At 35.8% G+C, this 23,402-nt stretch overlaps 1 protein-coding gene across 1 annotated transcript in view; it reads right to left on the reverse strand.

Moving 5' to 3' along the window:
- AUH (AU RNA binding methylglutaconyl-CoA hydratase) overlaps positions 1-23,402 on the reverse strand; it is a 204,839-nt gene that overhangs the window by 45,306 nt on the left and 136,131 nt on the right. Inside the window, exons 5-6 of the mRNA XM_044662349.1 lie at positions 14,769-14,861; positions 8,739-8,795 (exon numbers count right to left, since the gene is read on the reverse strand). Of these exons, the coding sequence (XP_044518284.1) occupies positions 8,739-8,795; positions 14,769-14,861 (150 nt within the window). The remainder of the gene's footprint in view (positions 1-8,738; positions 8,796-14,768; positions 14,862-23,402) is intronic.

Genomic DNA, 23,402 nt, shown 5'->3' on the forward strand with positions numbered 1-23,402 from the left:
TATATATATATATCAATCATGTTGAATCAAGAATGTTGAAATAAAGGTAGAGAACAAAATAGAAGTTCCTGCCAGAAAAGTTTTTTATATAAAGCAGGAAGCCAAAAGTAGCTTCTGCATGCATGATATTTTAACTCTTCAGTTTAATCTACTTCAGTTTAATCTAGATTTCTTGGTGATGTTATAGACCCCAAATAGGTTTTTGTCAGCAGTACAGGTGATTTGTGTTTTTTTCTAGGTTCTTCTGCCAAATTTTGGAATAATGGCAGTAATAGACTGTTTAAAAATATCTTTGCAAAGGTTGAAAAACTTCCTACATCTGTAGAATTTGTGACAAATATCCATCAGTTCACATAGCAAGTAGCTATATCAGTGATTCCCAAAGTGGGCACTACTGCCCCCTGGTGGGTGCTAAAGCGATCCAGGGGAGAGGTGATGGCTACAGGTGCATTTATCTTTCCTATTAATTGCTATTAAAATTTAAAAACAATTAATTTCTGGGGGGCTAAGTAATATTTTTTCTGGAAAGGGGGCAGTAAGCCAAAAAAGTCTGAGAACCACTGGGCTATGTAGAAACTCATGTGAATCCTTTATGATAGTGGGTTTGTTTGCTATTATCATCAACTGGGCTATTGTGAATTTGGGGATTTTTGGTACTTTTTCTTTGAATGTGCATTATCTACTGTATTACTGTTTTATAAAACTGTTACTTTGTGAAAATCATTTGCCCTCGCAAAGTGCTTCATGGCCAAGTTAAAAAGGAAATGGATCTCATTTTGGGGTGAGAAACCTTTGTATTTTACCTCTCCTTGGCTGACACAGTGTGTCACTGATTGTAAGCTATATATTTTTGATTTTTAAAACATTTTTATTATTGTTTTTTTCCTGCATATGCAATACAATATCTGAATTTTATTTTTTGTCTCATTTTTGGATTTGAAGCACATGCTACCAGTATTAAAAAGTTTTGGGTTTTTTGCACTAGGGTAAGTATACAAATATCCATTAACCCTAATGTCAATGATACCTAAAGAGCTTTAAACTATAGAAATAATGCCATTGATTGTTTAAAAATTATGGGACTTTTCTTAATGATTCTGTCTGATTCCAAGAGAAGGGAACAAAAGAGCCACTGCACAGTGCCAAAGAAGCACAAAGCTAACTTGCATAGTGCCAATTGAGCACAAGGTCAAAAAGACCAAATAAATGGGATTGATGAAATTTTGAGCCAATACAAGAGGACTTTAACTTGTGTGAGAACTCAAGGTTGCAGAGCTTAACATATGTTAAGACGCAGGACTCCTTGTACCATACTCCTTGTGAAATACTTTCTATCAAGCACTTCACTTTGGCTGCCATCCTAGCTCCCATAACCTAGTCCCATTTTTCTGTTTTTCATAGTGTGGTAAACTTTCTGTAGTCCTGGCTACTGATTTTTCTCTTTTATTTGGACTTTTGATGTTTTTTATTTTCTTTTGCCAATCGATTCTTATACCTCATAACTCAGTCATGCATCCCTAAGTGATCCCTGTGTCTATTATATTCCTCCTCAGGAGGGGACTATGTTATTGTTGTGAACTTTGATTTGAATTTGAGTCTAATTTAGAACAAGAGACTACTGCCCAGAATCCAGAAAGTGAACTGTTTGGAGAAGGCGCGATGAAGATGCCTGCAGAGACCACATGGTATGCCAGAATATCAAGAGTGAACTTTAGGTGTGCTAAATTGAACTATGGGGGGGGGTTGGATGTATTTGTTTTCAATGTACACTCTTATGCCAAAGGGGACTGCCCCCAAATTGCCTTTCTGTCAACCACTGGCTTTGTTCTCTTTTCCTTTTATCCACAAATAATTGCAATTTATAAGTTGGTTATGTTTAAAATGATCCCTTTGGGGAGACTGGTCTCCCAAAAGGATCACAGAGGAGAATGTATAGTTGGAAATTTTGTACTTTTTGAACTACATTCCCCAGAATTCCTTTCATCTCCCAGAATCCTTTTTCCTTCCCCCACATTTACATCTTCAAGTATTGTTTATAAGTTCTGTGACTCTGTCTCTCTTTCTCTCTTCTCTTGTGACCAGGGCTGAGTTAGCTAGTGTTTTTACTTTAGTTATTATTGATAAACTTTATGAAATATAATACTTATTGTATACTAATTTTAATCTTTACAAGTGACAGGTATGAATACTGCATCAGTAGGCAAAGAATAAAAATTAATTTAAACTTTATATTTAAGACAACACACAGAGCAGGCCCCTATATTAAGCTGTCTATTATTGGGATAAGAATTTAATTAGGTATTTAGTCTAGTCAGAAGCAAGGGTTTCAGCTCAAAGAAAGGGTTTTGTACTTTTATGATGTCCCTTTTAAAGGGGAACCAGGCATAATTTGCTGTGGATCCTTTAAGGAAATTGCATAAAAGGAGACTGGGAAAGAACTCTGGGCTCCATCTTCTCTGACACTGGAAGGACAGGAGTGACTTTCTGACTTCTGGGTCTGAGAGGCAGTTGGTGGCAGTTGAAGAGAAAGAAAAAGAAAAAGAAGGCTGGAAAGAAAGAAGAAGACACTTAAGAAACAAAGACTTACTCATTGAAGTTTAGAGTGTCATTTACTGAAGAGTTTTCCCTCTCCAGTTCCTGGAGGAAGAAGCTGCCAGAGAGAAGCTCTGCCCTGTCTCTCTGACTTACTTGAGCAGTTAAGAAGAATTTAGTTACTGTGAGATACTGTTTATTTTAGAGTGAAGAAATACAGTTTATATTCTGATTTATAGAGTGCTTTTCCCTTGTCAGTCACAGGGGGAGCTGAAGAACATTTTAGCTGTCTCAGTGACAAACTGATAGTGGAATCTTTGGAGTGAGAGAAGGAAACATAGGTGTTGCAGTTAAAATGTGAAGATTTTATATATATTTAAGAGGATAAAGAAGACATAAATTAGAATAGGTAGTAAGATAGAAGTAAAATATTTAGACAGAGAATTGATCAGTGCAGGTTGACCTTGGTGAACAAGAAGCAGCTTTGCGAGAAGTAGTTGGGGTTTTGAGTTTTATTTAGAAATCTTAGTGTATAGGTGAAGAGATTCATATCTTATTTCTAAATACTGTATCCTGTCCCTGACTATACTCATAGAGATAAATAATAAATTAGCTGGATCAAGCTGCCTTAGGCTTTCACTTCACCGTCTGTATTACATTATGTCTGTATACCGTCTGTATTACAGTTAGTTTCCTGTCTTCCATCAACCAAGTAGTTAACCCTGTCAGTTTGGTTTATCAATATAGCTGGGCAATCAAAGCTATCAATACTCAATATCAATGCAGTCAGATCAATTTTATTCATAACATTTAGTAATACAGTATTAACATTATTACATGTGTAGTAATATTAAAATGTACACAGCTGCCAAACCTAGCATGGTGGCACCTATAAAACTTTCTGCAAGGCAGATAGCTTTTAAAAAATAATTAGTTCAAGAGATATAGTAATTATAATTTTCCAAAAGCCACAAAAGGGATGAATTAAAATACTTAGTATATTCTAAATTTCATGGTAAGCACTTGGGATACAAATACAAAAGTCAGACAGAGGGAATCTTTCCAGTCTGATATGTCACAGAAACTACGAATAGAACTATAGGTGTGCTCCAGAGGAAGTTATAAGCAAATTTTCTATGTCTCTATAATAACTGTTTCTTTTAAATGAAGTATAATACAACATACTAAATACTCTCAAATGAGAAACCAAATTGTTCCTGGATGAAACTCATTACTTTTCATTACTTGATTTCCCCCAAGTGGAGAGGGTAGACAAAATTTCTAGTCATCTCTCTGTACATAGGGCACAGCTCAAAACTTTAAAAAATCTTTTTCTTATTTTTTTTATTGCTTTCAGGTATAGTTTATGTAATGCAGAAGAAATCCCTGATTACAGTTAAAAATCTCATCACCCTTGTTAGTCTTTATTTAGCTATCAACTATCCTGCCTTTGAAAAAACCTCTCAGAAACCAGTTATAATATGTAATATATAATATTCTTGGACACTATATACAATTATAAAGGCAATATTAATCAAAGATTCAGAATTTAGGTATCAGTTTCAGAAAACCATTTTCCGAAAACCATTCAGCCTCCTTTGACTATTCCTTCTAAAGATTTTCCTTTCCTTTAGGTCAAAGGAAAACTTGAGGCTATTTTACCTTCTTTAGTCTTTGATTATTACGCTAATCTAGCCAAGGCCAGCGATACTGCTCTTCAGTGGATCAATCAAGTTAATAATTTGGTGCCTGACACATGGTATTATACAAAATGTTAGCTATTATTATAACTACTTACTAAAATTTATTTGTAACCTCTAAGTCAATTCTACTTTTGCAGTCATTTTTGGACACACACGATGACAAAAAAAATGTGTAGCCCAAGCATTCCCAGTGGAGTTTGAAGAAGTTCTGCTTTCTTGTTTCAGCTTTCATATTGTAAATGAGAATTCTTTTTGTGGTTTATTTAGTGCCACACTTTAGCATTTTTGTGCTTCCTATAGGTAGTTTTTGCTGTTTAAAATTGCTCCCAACTGTAGGCTGTCTAGTGATGTGCCTTACAGAGAAAGCATGTATTTAGATAAACTTAGTTTAGGCATGAGATATAGTGCTATTGACCTTAAATTCAATATTAAAGAATGAACAATTTGGTACATACAGAAAAAGGAAGAAGAAAATTTGCCAGTCTACATGTGAGACCACTCCAGAAATTTCTAATGTAAATGTGACAGGAAGCTAACGGGAATCTATACCTTTATTTCCCCTAGAAGCAATATATTCAGTATTTGCTAATTCAGGGTTTACAGTGTGTCTATAGGATTTAACTACCACAAATGATAAAAATCAACTGCATTCTGAAAATGTGACACTGCTTTCTCCTAATTTTCTTCTCATCTAACAGCATCTGTTCTATTTCCTCTGTTTAGATGTTCATCCATGTTAAACTGGCTATCTACTGAGTTCCCCTAATCTCTCTTGGGCTCTTTTCTCTATCTATGCCATTTTACTTGTCATCCATCTTCTATAGTTCCAATTAACATCTCTATTCAGAAAAATCTCAGATCTAATGGACCAGGCTTAATCTTTCACCTGACCTCCATTCTTGTATCTTCAACTGCCTACTGGATACTAAAACTTGTTACAATATTAGTACTGATGGTCTTGGCAGTTTTCCTCTAAGGGAGGCTATAATTTATAAAGTCTATACATGGAAACAATTGCTATAGAATTAGGTCTGATGGTCTTCCCTTAAGGAAGGCTGTAAATTGATAGAAAATACTCATTGAAAAATATTAACAATCATATTTTTGACAATATAGTTGTGTTGACCAAATAATATTTGGTTTACCAATAGCTTTTTTTTTTCTTCCTGATAACAAATCACCAAAATAACATTTTGCCCTTGGTCCCTGAAAAGCAAATTGGCAGTCCCAGGAAAACCACCCAGAACCAGAGTTTAAGAACTCCACTTCCAAAAGGTCACTTTGGAGCACACTCTCCCATCCAATAGAAGCACATTTACAGTTGAAGCATCTCCTTCTAGCTGAATGAAATTGTCCATCTCTATGCTCCCCAATGCACTATCCTTATGTGAGTTATACAGTTAGTGTATATGCCTGAGTTATATGGCAGTTCTTCTCCTCTCTATCCCCCTTCCCTATCTACCCCATTGTTTGCAATAAAGCTTTGCACTGAACTAATTCTCATTATTTCAAGTGTTGTTCTCAGATCCTAAGCTCACTAAAAGATTGTTTTCCCTGGTATCTCAGACCTCCAATAGGTCTTTCCTTAGATATAACTGTGTACCCCAACAAAGACTTAACCAGTGACAGCCATACCTGCACAGTAGGTTACTGTGAGCCTAGTTGTCAGAAGAAAGGTCAATAATAACCTTTCTTCTCCAGGCTCCAACCTGCCAGAAAGGACTTTATGCCAAGAGAACTGTCACAAAACATGGATGTTTTAATATTTAATATTTTAAAATCAAGGTGTCTAAAAACTGAATTCTATCTTTCCCCTAAAATGTTTTTTTTTTCTTAATTTACCTCTACTGTTAAAGATATTACCTTCCTTCCAATCATCCAGGCTTGCAAGCTAAATGTCATCCTCAACTCCTCACTCTCTCACCTCTCAATTCTAATCTCTTAAGATCTATCAATTCTACCTTTTCCACACCTCTCCTTCTCTACTCTGACACTACAGTCACCTTCATCTTAAACCTTTATCTCACTTTTAAGCCACTATAATAGTTTTTTGGGTTGGTCTCTCTGCCACTCCACTCCATCCACTATTAAATGCCAACAGGATATCTTAAAGCACAGGTCTAAACATATTAATCCCCACAGAAACTCCAATGGCTCTCTATAACTTCTATGATCAAATATAAAATCCTATCTTTGGCTTTTAAATCTCTTCACAACTAGGTTCCTTACTATTGTTCTAGTCTTCTAATACCTAATTCATCCGCACATATCCTATGAACTAGGGACATCAACCTCTTTGCTATTCCTTATTCAAGATATTCCTGTCTTCATGTATTTCTACTAATTCTTTTCTATGCCTAGAATTCTCTCCCTCCTCTTCTTCTGCCCTCTCCAGCTTCCTTATGATTCCAGGTATAATTCCATGTTCTACAAGAAGACTTTCCTAGTATCCTCAATGTTAATACTTTCATATTAGATTATCTACATTTTATTCTGAATACATAGTGATCTCCTTGAGGGCAAGGGCTAATTTTGCTTTTCTTTGCATCTCTAGTACTTAGCAGAGTGTTTGGCTATAGTAGACACTAATGAATGCTTGATGACTTGATTTGAATGCTAAAAGAATGAATTTCCAAAATGAAATTCCAATGAATTTCCAAAAGACAGAGAATTTAGGATTATAATAAAAATAATTTATCCAGAAAAAAAAGACTATATAAGAGGTAGAAAAGAGACAGTTTAATGGAAGAGAAGACTTCCAAGCATTTATAATATAAAGACTGGAAAGGAGTAAAACTTTACAATACAAACATAAGAGCAAAGATAAACATAAAAAGGTAAAATACTTATGAGTAATCAGAAAAAAACTTTATTACAATGCAATATTTCCATTCTAATTCTGGAACTAGGGAAAATGATCCAAATGTCCCCAAAGAACAGTGATATTAGAAGGAATCATGGTGTCAAATAAGATGGAGGATTTGAATTTGTTATGTTTTATGATTTTAAAAGCAAAAAGGAAAGTGGAATGTTACACTAGGGAAGGAAAGAGAAAGAAGTAGTGAGGCCTTATTATTTGTAATCTGGGGAACAAGTAGAAGTGTATAGTATACAAGAAAGGGTAGAAAAGAGTGCTACTTGGAACTTATTTTAAAATAATACTGAATGAGCAGAATCAGAACAATTAAAAAAATTTTTTTATTTAAACCCTTACCTTCCTTCCATCCTGGAATCAATACTATGTATTGGCTCCAACGCAGAAGAGTGATAAGGGTAGGCAATGGGGGTCAAGTGACTTACCCAGGGTCATACGGCTGAAGAATCAGAACAATTTAAAACAGAATTGAAATATAAAAAAAAGATTAATTTTGAAAGAATTACACATCAATCTAATGATCAAAAATTAGTCCAGAGGATGGATGATTTAGGATGCTACCCAAATCCTGACAGAGAGGAGATAAAACTGGATATGCAAAAGGAAACATTCATTTTTTAGATATGGCTAATGTGGAAATCTGTGGGCATTTGTTGCAAAGGTTTCCTTTTTTGGTTCTTCCCCTGTACCCCACCAAAGGAGCTAAGGTAGGAAGTGGAAATGAGAGGACAGATGCTTGCTGATTACAAATAATAAATAAAAATAAAATTTAATTTAAAAATCTATTAAAACTTGGTTCAATGTTTACATTTAGTCATCTGTTTCTTCTTAGCAAAGCACTATTTTTTTACTAACTTGATTGCAACTGCTTTAAACACTGACTGAAAATAAGAGTGGTATTATGAAAAGGAATGATTCTTTAACTTTCAAAAATACTATTTAGTAAATTACTGAGGACAATAAATTTACAGTGTTTTAATCTAAAGAATCTTCAATTTTTCTATATGCTATGTTGTTAACTTCTACACATTTCTTAGGAAGGTAGAAAAATTACAAGATCTAGAAATGTAGGGGAGGGAAGAGTTACTGAGTTGTATTCCTGCAACGTAAAAACCAAAAAGTATCAATAAAAATTTATTTTATAAAAGGAATATTTCTATGCATAAATACTTCAAAATGCCTAATAACTCCATTCATTTTCACCTTTCTATACTTATATCCTTTTCATATGACAAATCAATAAAGCAGAACAAATAAGTATCCATGTAGTATCATAGAAACAGAGCTGGAAGGAAATATAGAAGCCACAGAGTACAATTTCATCATTTACAAATATAATAACAAGGTATTGAGGGATCAAGCTGCTTTGCCCAAGATCACATAGGCACTAAGTAACAAAGCTAAGACTTGAACCAATGTCCTTGGATCAAAATCCAATGCTTTCTCACTAGACTTACATACAGCCTACATATGACTTCTCATATCATTGACTGCCATTTTTATGGTAAGAGTTGATTAAATAAGAATATAAAAGGAAAAAATACTTTTTTCTTATATGAGATCATATAAGCTGAATGTTCTTATTATATACAAAAAAGCTACTGCCTCAAAAAAAATGAAATTCATACCTGCACCAGGAATGATGGCCAATTTTGTTTCAACCAAGCCCATTTTAGCAGAAGAGGCTAAAAGAAAAACAAAGTGAAACAAAATTTTATTACATTAAAAAGTTTATTTAAAAAGGACAATCTGATAAGTTACTGAATGCCTGTCTTACAAATGAATAATTATGACATTAAAAGGCATCTGACTATGAAAATATTTCATATTAAAAGACACAAGCAACAATCCCAACTGGGAATGGTGCAGCACTATATAACTGTTATGTATAGAACGACTCCTAAAGACATTTATTTATTTAATATATTTAATAATAAAATACTTATTTAATAAGTAATTGGGCCTGATGACTATGAACATGAATATGAAAATGAAGACAGAAAAATTAGTCTATCTCTTACTTGTGATCCAGAAGGAATGTAAGCTAAGGAAAAAAGTCTGTTTCTGATGATAATGAATATGTTAGCTACTCAGCATCAAATAACTTAATATACTATTTATTTTTATCTTTCTGAAGGTGTTTATATTCTTTTTATTTTACTTTTATGTAATTTTTAAAAGTTTATTTCTTTTGTAACATATTATATAAATGTGTAATATAATTTAAAATATATTTTTATGCAATTTAAAGAATGCAGATGTTGTGTCTACTTTAGATCTTATGCAGTTGACGTATTTAAAAAAAATATTCTCTATTCATTACCAAAAACCATAGCAGGGCATTGAAATTTTTTTCTTTTTTTTTTAGTAGCAAGATGATGAACTATATTTTCATAATTCCACTTTGGCAGTATGGATTAGTGTTAGCGTTTAATTCAGCACAATATCACTACATGAAATAAAATTGTGTTAAAACAGATGTTTATCACAGCATATTGTCTTTTTTCCTGTCAAATGAAACCCCCATGAAGTAAATTTTAAGACAAAACAAAACCTCAAAAATAAAGCCCTCAATACACATGTAGCGTTTGTCAAAAACAAATTCTCACGATGAATATGTCCAAAAACGAGTCACTTTCTTCACTTTAAGTTAGTTATCTCTATGTTAGAAAGTGGGTGATATGTTTCATATTCATTTTTAGACAATGTGTACAACTGATCTTGTTTCTAAAATCTTTCACAATTATTTTTCTCCATAATATATCATTGTATACTATAAATTATTCCAGTTTTACTTGCTTAGTTCTGCATCAGAACAATTGGGCATTCTCTAATTGCCAGAATATTCTTCTAGGGCCAAATAATTTAACTATTTCAAAGACATATCAATTTTTCAGGACCAATCGCCACTTACTTTCCAACGAATGGTTTCTATAATTCTGAGAGCTAAATAAATCAATATTCTCCTTTTTTGTGACCTACTGTCATTTATTTTATAATTTTTAATTGATTCTTTACTGATATACACATAACCTATTTTCAGAATTAGTTTATTACAGACACAAGAGCATATAAAGTTCCTTACATGTTTAATTTCAAGTGGTAAAATCCTAAAATGTTAAAGGAAAAAAAAAAGAAATGAAGTCAAAATAAGCAAGATGGGGAATGGGTAGCTTTTTTCTTTCTTCATATTACCAACATTTAGCACATACTAGACATTAAATAAATGTCTGTTAGCTGACTAAATAGTTTTTAAAAGGCATAAATAATATGAAGGGTATGTAACCTTTACTTTAAAGGTAATAAATGGTAATAAATATCAGAAAGGAAGGAGAAAGAGATTATGAAGCAAAGTAAGGCAGTGGATAGGGGATTTATTAACAATTCATTTTTCAGTGTCTTATAAAAGCACTGCTTTCTTTTATTTCCAAGTAAGTTTTAAAATTGTAAGGGAAACTAGGACAAAAGGGAGGTGATAATGATTAGAATCAAAAACAACACCAGAATCAGCAGGAAGACATGGATGGTCAATTATTCAATGCTTAGTAAAGAAGTTTGCAATAATTTTTAAATAAATGGGAGATAAGACTGATTATGGAATCTGAAGTAAAGGTGAGGCTAAGAATAAACTTATTTAACCAGATATTCCATTATTTGTAATATATTCCAAAAAGTCATTAAAATAAAAGGAGAATCTCCATAAATATTGCAAAATATTTATGACAGGATTTTTTTTTGTGGGAACTGAAAACAAAGCAGATATCCATAGAATGGAGACTAACTAGCTAAACAAAATAGTGTAAGAGGCATAAGTTTAAAAGTAGGTGTGTAAGCAGGCTAGGAAAAGCCTTAGCTGGAGGTCATAGGCATTCTGAATGGAATGCAGGGGAAGGAGGAAGTGGCTTGTGCCTGAGAAGGACTCCATGATGGTTGGCACAAACTATTGCTGACCCTGGGAGATCTCAGAGCTAGGGGAGTTGTATCCAGATTCCCTAGGATCCTGAGAGTGGTGAAGGCTTACAGCAGAGGACATCAGACCTGCAGAGCAGCACCAAGTAGGGAAGTGGTTTGTGATCTGGTGGACAACACTGCAAACTTTCTCTCCCTACCTGAATACCTTGGATGATCACCTGTTCTGGTGGAGTTTACTCCTGGCATCCTGAAACCATCCCTGTATTAGCTCTGAGATCCCAAGTAAAGCCACCCTCAGGTCCTCAGCTAAGCTGTGCAAACATATAAGTGGCTTTCTGTTTTAACTCATCCAGGCTCAGAAGTTCCTGGTAATTATCTGTAAAGAACTTCTTAACCTGGGGAACAGCATTTCTAACAAATATCCTTGTCACGTGGTCCATGGTGGTATTCTCTGAGACATTCATACCCAGATACATCTCAGCTGCCTCAATAATTCGATCTAGGAATGTTTCTGGGGTCTCTTGTGCAGTCTGCCTGATTCTCTCAAATTTAGACCACGCGTTTGGACACTTTTGAGTATTTCTCTATGATTTTTATTAATGACTTTCACACCTGTTTTAACATTCAGCATATTGGAACTGAATTGAGGTCCTGTTCCTCCCAGGCTACCAGCCATGGTGTCATCCCCTCTGTGTTCCTGGTCTCTTCAACAAACTTGGCCCCATCATGATTTGACAAGATCTCACCCAACACATACCAGCAATCGTCAAAGTCACGGTCATGGGCTTTTATAAATGCCTTAAAGATCTTAACAAACTTCCCAGAATCATCGTGGAAATTTGGGATCTTTCTTTTTAAATTTTCTACATCCTCTGTCCTAAACCTAGTGTGCTGTCTCACATGTAAAATGCCATCATCACATACAATTGGAAGGTCACGAAGGGGAAAAAGATTAATGGGTTTATCACCCTTGTTCCGCTCCTGCTGTTCCAACTCAGCCTTAGATGTAACACTTTTGCCAGAATTTCCCATGTGTGAAAATACAGCCACATTGCCAGTATTAGGAGGACTAAGAAACCAGAAACACCACCATTCTGCATGTATAATTCCAAATTATTCAGTTTGATTTGCAACAACCGTAACATCTGCTTAGTCTCCGAATCCCTAAAACACCAGGTCACTATGATCTTAAAACAATAAGTGACACGAAAGACCATCTACCTTAATTTATACACAAAATAACCAGTAAGGACAATGATTGGTGTGCGTGATAGTAAATCCAGAACATTAATAGTATGGGTTGGGGAAATTCCAAATCTAATACACCCCTACAATAACTGGGTATGATTTTGAACCACAGGTATGGGATAGCTAACACTCCTTGCCACAACCCCAAGATGACATAAGCAATCCAATCCTCCAACATCATTGTTCCCATCATTGCCCAAACCGACAAGCCGTATACAATATCAGTAGTATTATTAGCCACAATTATTGGTTAATAACAACTAATAACAACAAACAATAACCAACAACAATTACAATTACAATTAAGCACAAACAACAGAGGACAAAACACACAAAAAAAATGGTAAAAAACCCTTTCTCTGGGGCTACTCCAGGCCTAATAGTATTTTGCCTTCCACAGAGATTTTATGAATGACCTGGGGTGGGGGGTGAGCAGTTCTGAGCAGCTCACCACTGGTTAAGAACTTTCAGCTCACAACCAATGGCTGAACCCCCATCGCAGAATGTTCAGATCTTCTCAGTTTCCAGTGTGGCTCTGGCAGCCCAAGAGACACTTCCTGTCTACCTCCCTGTTACCCAGCCATCTGGGGTGTCAAACTGTTAAGGAAGAAACCAGGGAAAGGTGCCTTGAACAGTAAATATGGGTCCAGGTGGGTGAGACAGGAATGACAGGAAGGGGCCCAACAAGTAGGGAGACTAAAGTTTAACAGCAAAGGGGTGTCTGTTACTGAATTGGCTGTTAGGTCCAACTGCCACTCTGAAGCACCAAGACTAGGCCTATGGTAATCAGCAAAGTAAAGGCAGGAGTTTATAAATTAAGGCAACACATTTAATCAAGGACAAACTAAGATTAAGGATGGAAATAGGGTTTACTACACTTAAAAGCTAAGGGCAAACCACAGGGGCAGGGGAAGGACTTGACTACACTCTCCTATGATCTAAGCAAGACTGGGGCCAAAGAAGGCTGTACTGGAATCACAAGGGAAAAGTTCCTCCCAACCTGGTTCCAGCCAGGTTTGGTCAGCTTAGCTGAGGACCTGAGGGTGGCTTTACTTGGGATCTCAGAGCTAATACAGGGATGGTTTCAGGATGCCAGGAGTAAACTCCACCAGAACAGGTGATCCAAGGTATCCAGGTAGGGAGAGAAAGTTTGCAATGTTGTCCACCAGATCACAAACCACTTCCCTACTTGGTGCTGCTCTGCAGGTCTGATGTCCTCTGCTGTAAGCCTTCACCACTCTCAGGATCCTAGGGAATCTGGATACAACTCCCCTAGCTCTGAGATCTCCCAGGGTCAGCAATAGTTTGTGCCAACCACCATGGAGTCCTTCTCAGGCACAAGCCACTTCCTCCTTCTCCTGCATTCCATTCAGAATGTCCATGACCTCCAGCTAAGGCTTTTCCTAGCCTGCTTACACAGCTACTTTTAAACTTATGCCTCTCTCTTACAATAGGAAAGTAAAGGAATATTACTGTGTTATAAGAAATAATGAATATAAAGAAAAAAAGAGAAGTGGTTATATGGGCAGACACAAAGTAAAATGAATATAGCCAAGAAAAAAATATAAACAGAAAATGCAACAATAATATAGATGGAAAAGGCAACAATAACACAAAAAATAAAAATCTAATGTTTTAAATTATAAATAAGCACGATCCCAAAGAACAGATATGAGAAAAAAACCTCTGCTCATTCTTTTCCAGAGTTGGGGGAGGAGGCCCATAAGAGTAGAACACCAAATATATTATCAAGATTTCTTTCAATGTATTGAAAGGTTTCCTAATTTTTTCTTCTTCACCTCTTTTCTTTAAAAAAAAAAGTTATACAAGATGTTTCTCTGGGATGGGGGAGCCAAAAGATAATAGGGGGAAATTTTTCGTTGTTATTCATTTGTTTCAGTTGTTTCCAACTCTTCATGACCCCATTTGGGGGTTTCTTGGTAAAAATAATGGAATGGTTTGCCATTTACTTCTCTAACTCATTTTACAGATGAATAAACTGAGAGAAAAAAGGATTAAATGACTTGCCCAGGGTCACAAAGCTAGTAAATGACTGACATAAATTTGAACGTAGGTCTTCCTGACTCCAGGCCTACTGTTTTATCTTCTGAGGCCCCTAGTTGCCTAGGAAGATATTTACAAAATATAAAAACAAAAGCTATCAATAAAAATTTATTTAATAAAAGTAAAGTAAAATAAAGAGAGCTAGGCCTGGAGATGGGAAGTCCTCGGTTCAAATCTGGCCTCCAAGACTTCCTAGCTATGTGACCCAGGGCAAGTCACTTAACTCCAATTGCCTAGCCCTTACTGTTTACTTTTCCACTTTGGAACTAATACTTAGTATTGATTCTAAGGCAGAAATTAAGAGCTTCTTTAAAATTGAATGTAATATTTTTGGAATGAATTGAAAATCAATATAGCTCTTGACAATGTCATTCCTAAAATAAGAATGAGTTTAGTATTCACATTCTCTATTTTAACAGGCCACATATTCTTACCTGCTACTATTATATCACATGCTAAAGCCAATTCGAGGCCACCACCTAATGCGATCCCATCTATTGCTGCAATAGTTGGCACTGGAAGGTTAGCTGTAAAAGAAAGTATCATTCAACATTTTCTTAAAAACAACAATAGTAACAACAACAATGAATTACATTGCTTATATTTATTCATTTCATATTTCAATAAAAGTATAATTGCAGTAATACATTACTAACCTATAGTAACAATCAAATTTATTAATTACTAAGCATTATTAAGCCTAAAACAAAATATTTCACCTGAAAACTTTTATAACTTTATAAGATGGTAGGATGGGTTTTTCATTCATTATTTATTTATTCATTTTACATGTTCACTCCAGGCATGGGACCCTAAGGTGTTAATTAGGCTACATGCAATTATTAGAAATTCAAGGCACATATGAAGTTCTTACTTATGGCTATATATTATAAAGAAGCAAAAGTTTCTACAGAATATCACAATAGGTACTGTCCTTCAGAGAAATGTGGCCTACTCAGTTACCAAATTAGGAACTGGAATCCTACGCACTTCAATGATTAGTTAATAAGTAAGGACTGCCTTTGGTAATATGACAAATCAAAAATAAGCTAGCACTGAAAGGATCAGTATATAGCTCTCTATGAACCTGAAAAAGTCCTTAATCTACCATGCAGGCTGCTGTTGCTACTGTGCTAGGCCCATCTCTGGAAGAAACTAGGGAAAAGATAGACTTGAAAAACTACCCATCCAAATCAGTCACTGATATCCTTGTATTATTAATATATGTATTTGTCATCTGCTTTGTTGACTGAGCTACTGGAAAGAATAGCCAGAGAAACTGTGTCAGTAGGGAGACAGGTTTCAATGAGTGCAAGAACATGGAGGGAGGGAGTAAGAAAGAAAAAAAGTTTAAGACAAAATCTAATTTGTCACTCTCTGAAGCAGACATTCTAGGGACCAGTGGGAGGATTGGGTAGCTCTAGGGCAGCATTGGTGAACCTTTTATAGATCATGTACCCAACTGCACCTTCAAACCACCTGTGAGCCCCCACATTACCTCTGACAACAAAGGAAAGAAGAACATTGGTCTGCTGGATAGAAGAGTGGGGCATGCAAAAAAAAATGTCTTCAGGCCTGGTGGAGAGGGGGAGGGGAGCAGCCCTCTCCATGCAGCCAGGGCATGTGTGCCATGCCTTCACCAGCACAGTTCTAGAATGTATAATTTTGAGTAGGGAGCATTATGTTGAAGGAGATGAGAATAAGGTTTAAATAATGAAAACTGGGAATTGAAGATCACTGGGATGGGTTGGGTGGATTCATTATAATAGGGTGGAAATACTTTTTCTCTTTGAAAAGAAAAGAGTTAGATAAGTTATCATTTTCTTTTTCTTTTTAAGTTATCATTTTCCAAAAGGGACAGTAAGTTCCTGATCTGTTGCCGGAATATACTCGAAGTTTTACTAGCATGCTAGATGTTGTCAGTGGAACAGATTAGAGCTACACAACATAAAGAAGAAAATGAATATAGAATTATAGAGCTAATAAACTCAAAAGACTAAATACTGAGGTTAGGTCTCCATATCTGGCAAAAAACTAGACAGCAATTTGGCTGAAAGTAGGTTTGGAATAACACTTTACAACACATAATAACAGACATGCTATTAGCACCCTGATTTTACAGTTGAGGAAACTGAGGCAGATAGACATTAAGTGACTTGCTTAGGGTAACACAGAAGTTTCATATAGAATTTGAACTTGAGTCTTCTTGATTCCAAATCTATCCACTGTGTCACACAGTTGCCTCAAGATAAAGGCCAAATGTATACATGACAGATATAAAATATCCTATAAAATACAAATTAGAAGAACAAAGGAGAAATTACCTTGCAAATATATGAATAAAGGAAGAGTATATGATTAAGCAAGGAAAAGGGAGATCACAAAATTAAAAAGCAGATTTTTGGCAAGTAAAATTAAGATAATATTAACTAATTTATTTAGCATTTAAATATGTGGCAGGCACTATGCTAAATATTTTATCTTATTTAATCCTCACAAAACTAAGAGACAAGTATTATTACTTCCCATTTTACAGATAGGGAAACTAAGGCAAACGGAATAAGTGATTTGCCCAAGGTCACAGAACTGGTAAGTGTCTCTCTGTGGACAGATTTAAATTCTGATTTTCCTGACTCCAGGTTCAACTCCATGTACTTTGCTATTTAATTTACAGAACCAATACAGCTACAGGTTAGAAGGGGAACAATTAAGCAGGAAAGTTTTTTTGTAGCATGTTTCTCTGATACTTCTAATTTCCATTAGGAACTGAATCAATTTTTAAGAATAAGGACCATTCTTCAATTGATAAATGGATAAAGGATACAAAATAGGCAATTCTCGGGGTAAGAAATCCAAATTATCAATAGCCAAATGAAAAAGTGCTCCAAGTGACTAATAGAGAAATGCAAATTAAAGCTGACATTTAATAAAACTGTCAAAGCTGAAAAAAAAGAAAATGACAAATGTTGGAAGTGGGGCTAAGAGAAGGTGGAGTTGGGAATGGTTCCAGCCTTTCAAGAAAGCAATTTAGAACTATGTCCCAAAGTTACTAAACTGTCAGCAATACTAGGTGGCTTATATTGCAAAGAAATAAAAGAAAGAGGCAAAAAGACATTTTTTATTAAATTAAAAAATTAAAAAGCTGGTCTATTAATAATGATGATTTGTATGGAAGAAGTGTATTAAGAGGAAATATAGAACAGGAAAATATATAGTAAAATTAAGTAATCAACAACCCAACTATTAAATTAGTATTTACTATTGTAAATATTCTAGATTGCAGCTCCTTCAACCCTTTTTGGGTCATGAACATCATTTGGAGTCTGGTTAAACTTACTGACTCCTCAGAACAATATTTTAAAATAAATAATAAATAAAATATATAGGATTACAAAGGAAACAAATTATAGTAAAAGAAAGTAAATAAAATGTAATAAAAAAACAACAGATGCCCTATCATGGAAGCCACATTAAAAACATCTGTTCTACTTGAATCATGTAAGTATGGAAAAACATTCTTAATTAATTAACTAATTAATTAATTAGATTTTTCTAAAAGCAAAACAAAACAAAACATCTGTTCTAGATGCAGACCTCCAGTGGAGTAGATGTTCTAGGACACTGTCAAATCTTGTTTTAGCTCCACAACATCTTTCACATCTTTCCCATTCTGTTGTCACCATCTCTGTAAATCTAAGCTATTCCAAAGGCCTCTTAAATTATCTGCCTACCTCAAGCCTATCTCTGTTCTATTAGATCTGATCATGTTACTCCCCTATTCAGAAACCTCCAGTGAACAACTAGTATCCCAGCCTTGATTCATTGTTCTCCTTCCCATACTCTCAGTTACAGCCAAACAGAACCTTCTATCTCCCACACAATATTCTCACTCCTTTCTTTGTATTTTCAATTATCATTTTTCCATTTCTGTAATGAACTCCTTCCTTACCTCTGTATTCCTTTAAGATATCTCTCAAATACCATTTTTTACTTCCCCCTATTTTCCCAACTGCAGGTGCCTTCCTTCTTAATCACTCTGTATTAATTTCATATGTATTTTATATATAAAACATATATGTATATATGCACATATATGTATATTTCTTTCTCTATAAAAAGTTCATGTTGGACCCTTCAGTAATTATAAGCTTTTAGATAATATTCTTTTATTTATTGTGGCACACATACTTTTAAAGCTCATTTTATTTTATTTATTGTTTTATTTGTTGTAGCACATGAAGCTCAACAAATGTCAATTAATAGGAAGATTTAAGGCAGGACATAGAAAATGAGCATCATATAAAATAAGATGGTATGTATACAGTCATTATATGATGGTTTACTTATTGGGGCTTCACTGTATTGTGGGTTTAAAAAAAATCTGATTCTGTATTGTGGCATAATATTGGCTGATGGAATGAAAGGTTGGTCAACCACAGCATTGCTCTGTATCCTGGGTGCTGATTGGTTCAATGACTGTAGGTTATAAGGGTATGGAAAAAGTTTATAGGAGAGTGGGAAGTTTAATAAGGCCTTAAAATATATAAATAATAAATATAATGCTGCTACTTCATTGATTTTCACCTATCATGGGGGGCTCTGGAATGTAACTCCCGTGATAGGTGAAGGATCACTGTATTGGGCCTATGAGCCATGGTGGTGATACAGATTCATTGAAATATTGAAGTGTGTGGCAAATTTCCTCGGACTTGTTTTGCCAGATGGTTGATTAAATGATTTTGAAATGATTCTAATTGACAGAATGTGTTTTTGTGGAAGTTGAGGAGGCATGTGAACGAAAAGGTGCTGAAATGAATGCGTGCATATAATATTTTTAGGAAGAATATACTTGCTGTAAGTCACTTTTTTCACTCCTTAACTACATGGCTTCAATCTCCACCACTAAACAGAAATAATTCTCTTAACAGTTTCCAATTTAGTCATAATCACTAAATCCAATATTCTTTTCTCAGCACTCATCCTTATTGAGTTCTTGAAAGTATCTAATTACTGACCACCTCTTCCTTCTTACTACTCTATTTCCTTAGCACTAAAATTTCACTCACTGATGGCTATTTTCCCTTTTCCTACATGTTTCCATTTTAAAGAGTAGATTCCCACAGATTTATGTACTTCTTATGTACTCTGTCCTATTTCATTATGTCCCATTTCAATATTATTCAATCAAATAAGCTTCAATGACTACCTTTACTTGTATGATTTCCATATCTGCATTTCTAACTTTCTACTGGATATTTCAACTTTCATGTCCCACTGATGTCTCAATTTCAAAGTCACACACTAATTTCAAATTCTTCTCCCAATCCCAAAACATGCTCCCCTCTTCTTGGTTTCCCTATTTTTAATGGCACAATTATATTCTCAATAACAAAGTACTGAAAACTAAATCAGTCTCTTCCCTTTACTTTCCACTAGAACATATTAGGGACATGCTCTTAGAAATTTATATTTTGTATATATGTATATAGATGTGCATATATGTATAGGATTATATATAATATGCATATTATCTATATGGAGAGAAAGAAAAGGGGGAGGGAAAAGGAGTAAAGAAGAAGTAAAGTTAATCCCAGAAAAGAAGGCAAAAAGTCCTTCTATACAATGCATAATGATGGCTTAGTGGTTAACCTGTGTGGTAGGACCAAAGCTTTCCTAAAATCAATATTTACCAGTGTTTCTCTGCTACAGCTTCTTCTCCCTAACTACTCGCACCTTAGGGCTTAGCTTTCCCTAAAAGGTGAAAAAATTGTTCCTGGTCTTTGAATGGCCCTGAATGAAAACTTCCTGGGTCACCTAAAGGCATAAGCAGTCACAAGTAGTTAGGGCCCTTTAGACTTGGTGGATTTCTGAAAACCATACAAGGTACCATATACCACATTGTATCCTACCAAAAGACCAGATGTGTTTCCATATGGAGAAAAGTTGGGATATATCCAAAGAAACTTAGTGCCACTGTATGCATATCCTTGCTTATTAGGGCAAAGGTTTTTTTTTTAACTTTTTTTTTGGTTAACTTTTTACTGACTCAATTCCTCATTTTGGTTCAACATCAAATCTGAAGAGTAATGACATTAAAGTTGATTCCATTTACAACAGTGTAATAGGTCTTAGTTTTCCTTAAAAGGCAACAAAACTGTGCCTGTGACTTAATTTACCTATCTCCCTTGTTCCTTAAGGACATAAAAAGTTATACCCATGTAGACTGAAAAACCTCTCCAATTTGGTAGATTCCTTGAAGACCATGAGAGTCATCATACTTTTTCTGCTAATCAGATGCATTTCCTAGTGATCAAGAGGGCTTACAGAGAAACCAGGTGCTATTATATCTTGATTATGTATCCTTGCTGGGGTATAGTGCCTCATTTTGAGGGTACCTGGTGTTAAGTCCCTAATACTCTGGATTCTTAAAAGCTATGTCACCTTAGCAGAATCTCTAAGAGATTAAACCTTAAGTATATTAAGTATATAAAGCTTAAGTATATGCTTTGCATTGTGTCAGATTGCTTTTGTTTTCTGAAGTTCAAACTAAATAATTATGGAGAAGCTCATTACCAGGAGGCTACCCAATGAATGATGAATTCTTTGGCCTAGTTAATTTGATCTAGAAAAAAAAGCATCACCAAAGGATTGTGATGAAAATGAAAATCTACACAAACTATGCAACAATGAAACATAGCTGCAGCATTAGCTTGATCAACCAAGTATAGAGTACTTAATCAATGGGTATAGGATTATACTGCTTTTAAAACATAATTTATTAAGAAATTATGAGTTTCTTTTAAGATATTTTTTTATTATTTTAAACCCTTAACTTCTGTGTATTGACTTTATAGGTGGAAGATTGGTAAGGGTAGGCAATGGGGGTCAAGTGACTTGCCCAGGGTCACACAGCTGGGAAGTGTCTGAGGCCGGATTTGAACCTAGGACCTCCCGTCTCTAGGCCTGGCTCTCAATCCACTGAGCTACCCAGCTGCCCTCTTTTAAGATATTAATCATAACATGAAAGAATTTATGCTATGGCACACAAATATAAAAAGAAAACTGTGGTAAGTCAGTGTGTTATGGTCAAGACCAGTAATGGGCAAACTTTTTAAAGAGGGGGCCAAAGGAAAGGAAATGCTCATCTGTCAGGCTGTTTCTAAGGCAACTCTTTCAAAGTTTCATTGTATTGTATCCTACTCATTGTATTCATCAGATTAGGAATAATGTCTGTAATGGGGATAATTTGAGGAAAGGTGTGTGGTATAAGGGAATTTGAAAGGAGGTTGTTAGAGACTTGCTAAATGGGTAATCTAGGTTACAGGTAGGCTGGGATTAAGGAGATTCAGGATATAATAGGGCTGAAGTCAGGAGTATAACACAGAAGGGAAACAGAGATCTTCAGGGAGAGGAGAAATTAAACTAAACAGACAAAACAGCAGGCTTTACAGACTGGGACTTAAGACTCAAACAGGCTGAGGGAAATAGACTAAACTGAAATTAACAACAGGCTTAGTTAATTTCACAGGAAGGGACTTGTTTGAAGTTACACCATCCTTCAAGATGGATACCCCCGGCTTCCCTTCAAGCCCAGAGTATGTTGGTTCTTTCCCTCTCTTCCCTCTCTTAATAACTAACAGACAAATTATACTAATAGGTCTGTTGAAACACAAAAGGGTTTATTATTTTTAAAGGATGATCTGTCAGGAAAGTGGATTGAGGAAAGCCCTAACAGTTGTCTCAGGAACTTCAGGTGGGGGAAGGGAGGTAGAGATGGAGTCTGAGTAAGGACCAGCCTTTAACTCAGCTTACAAAATGCTCTTGATATCTAAAGAGAATAAATGATGACTGACTAGTTTCTTTATATCTAATACTGTCAAATAACAATTAACCCTTCACAGATTTGAACTCCTCTCTAATTACTCTCCTTATTAACTCCACAGACCTTGTAAGGTAAGGGAGGGAATGTAGGAAATAATATTGGGAAGGAAGATATAAAGGGTTTATCCAAAATAACAATTTCTTAAATATTTCAAAGCTAGGCTAAATTTCAATTCTACAGATAGGTAAGAGGCAGCTTAGCTGGTCAGACAACCTCCCTCCACGGGAGACCCAAACCAACTGAACTTTTTCCCCCAAGATTCCGAACCCCTAACTGCTTTTAGAACTCAGCCAAAGCTAGAAAAAACTATATGACCCCCTCTCTCTATACTACAAATGCCCCTTTTCTTTTCAAAATGTGCAACTGAAGAAGGACGGTTTCCAGTATGAACTTTATCTAGACCAAAGGGCTGGTCACAACCTCGGGTAGTTTCGCAATGGTTTACAATATACTGACAGTCTGGATAAGAACTTTCCTGGGATGATGTCGAGATAAGACAGACCTGGGATAATGTTGAGATAAGAACATCATGGAGACTGATTAAGCCCGCCAAAATTCCAACTCCTATCCCTTCCCCCATTCCAGTTACTTTAAAAGAATCCTGCTGGCGGCTCCCGGGTGGAATGCTACTTTAAAGCTTTCCCCTGGTGCACCAGCTCAATAAACAAACCTCCTTGTGTATTGCAGTGTCGGTCTCTGTTTGTTGGGTGGGCTCACGGAAAACGGACCCTAACATATGGGGGCTCGTCCAGGATCCGTTTGAACCCCCCCCCGCCCCCCACTCAACAACCAGAAGCGGCAGGAGGCAGGAGAGACCTTTCCTTTGAGTCCGGGGTAAGTCGGGCCGGCCTGGAATGTATGTGTGAGTGAATGTATGGCAAGGGGGGTGACGATCCACGCAACGCATACAGGTTGTGGAGCGCCTGCCTGGCCGGGGATTATACGGCCCGCCTTTGCCTAAGCATCGTGGTCCACTCTGTTCCGGAGTGAGGGGAAGGCTTCCGCCAGACCCGCGACATTGATCGTCCCCTCGACCTGTTTCTGAATGTGGACCTTGGAGTAGTTTGGTTCTGTCACCTCTCCAGAGGAACGGCAACGAAACGAGGGAAGCGAATTGTTGAGTGTTTGAGGCTCTCCAGAGGAACGGCAACAAAATGAGGGAAGCGAATTGTTGAGTGTTTGAGGC

This window comes from Gracilinanus agilis, chromosome 1 (genome assembly GCF_016433145.1).
Source record: "Gracilinanus agilis isolate LMUSP501 chromosome 1, AgileGrace, whole genome shotgun sequence".
NCBI classification, from domain to species: Eukaryota; Metazoa; Chordata; class Mammalia; order Didelphimorphia; family Didelphidae; genus Gracilinanus; species Gracilinanus agilis.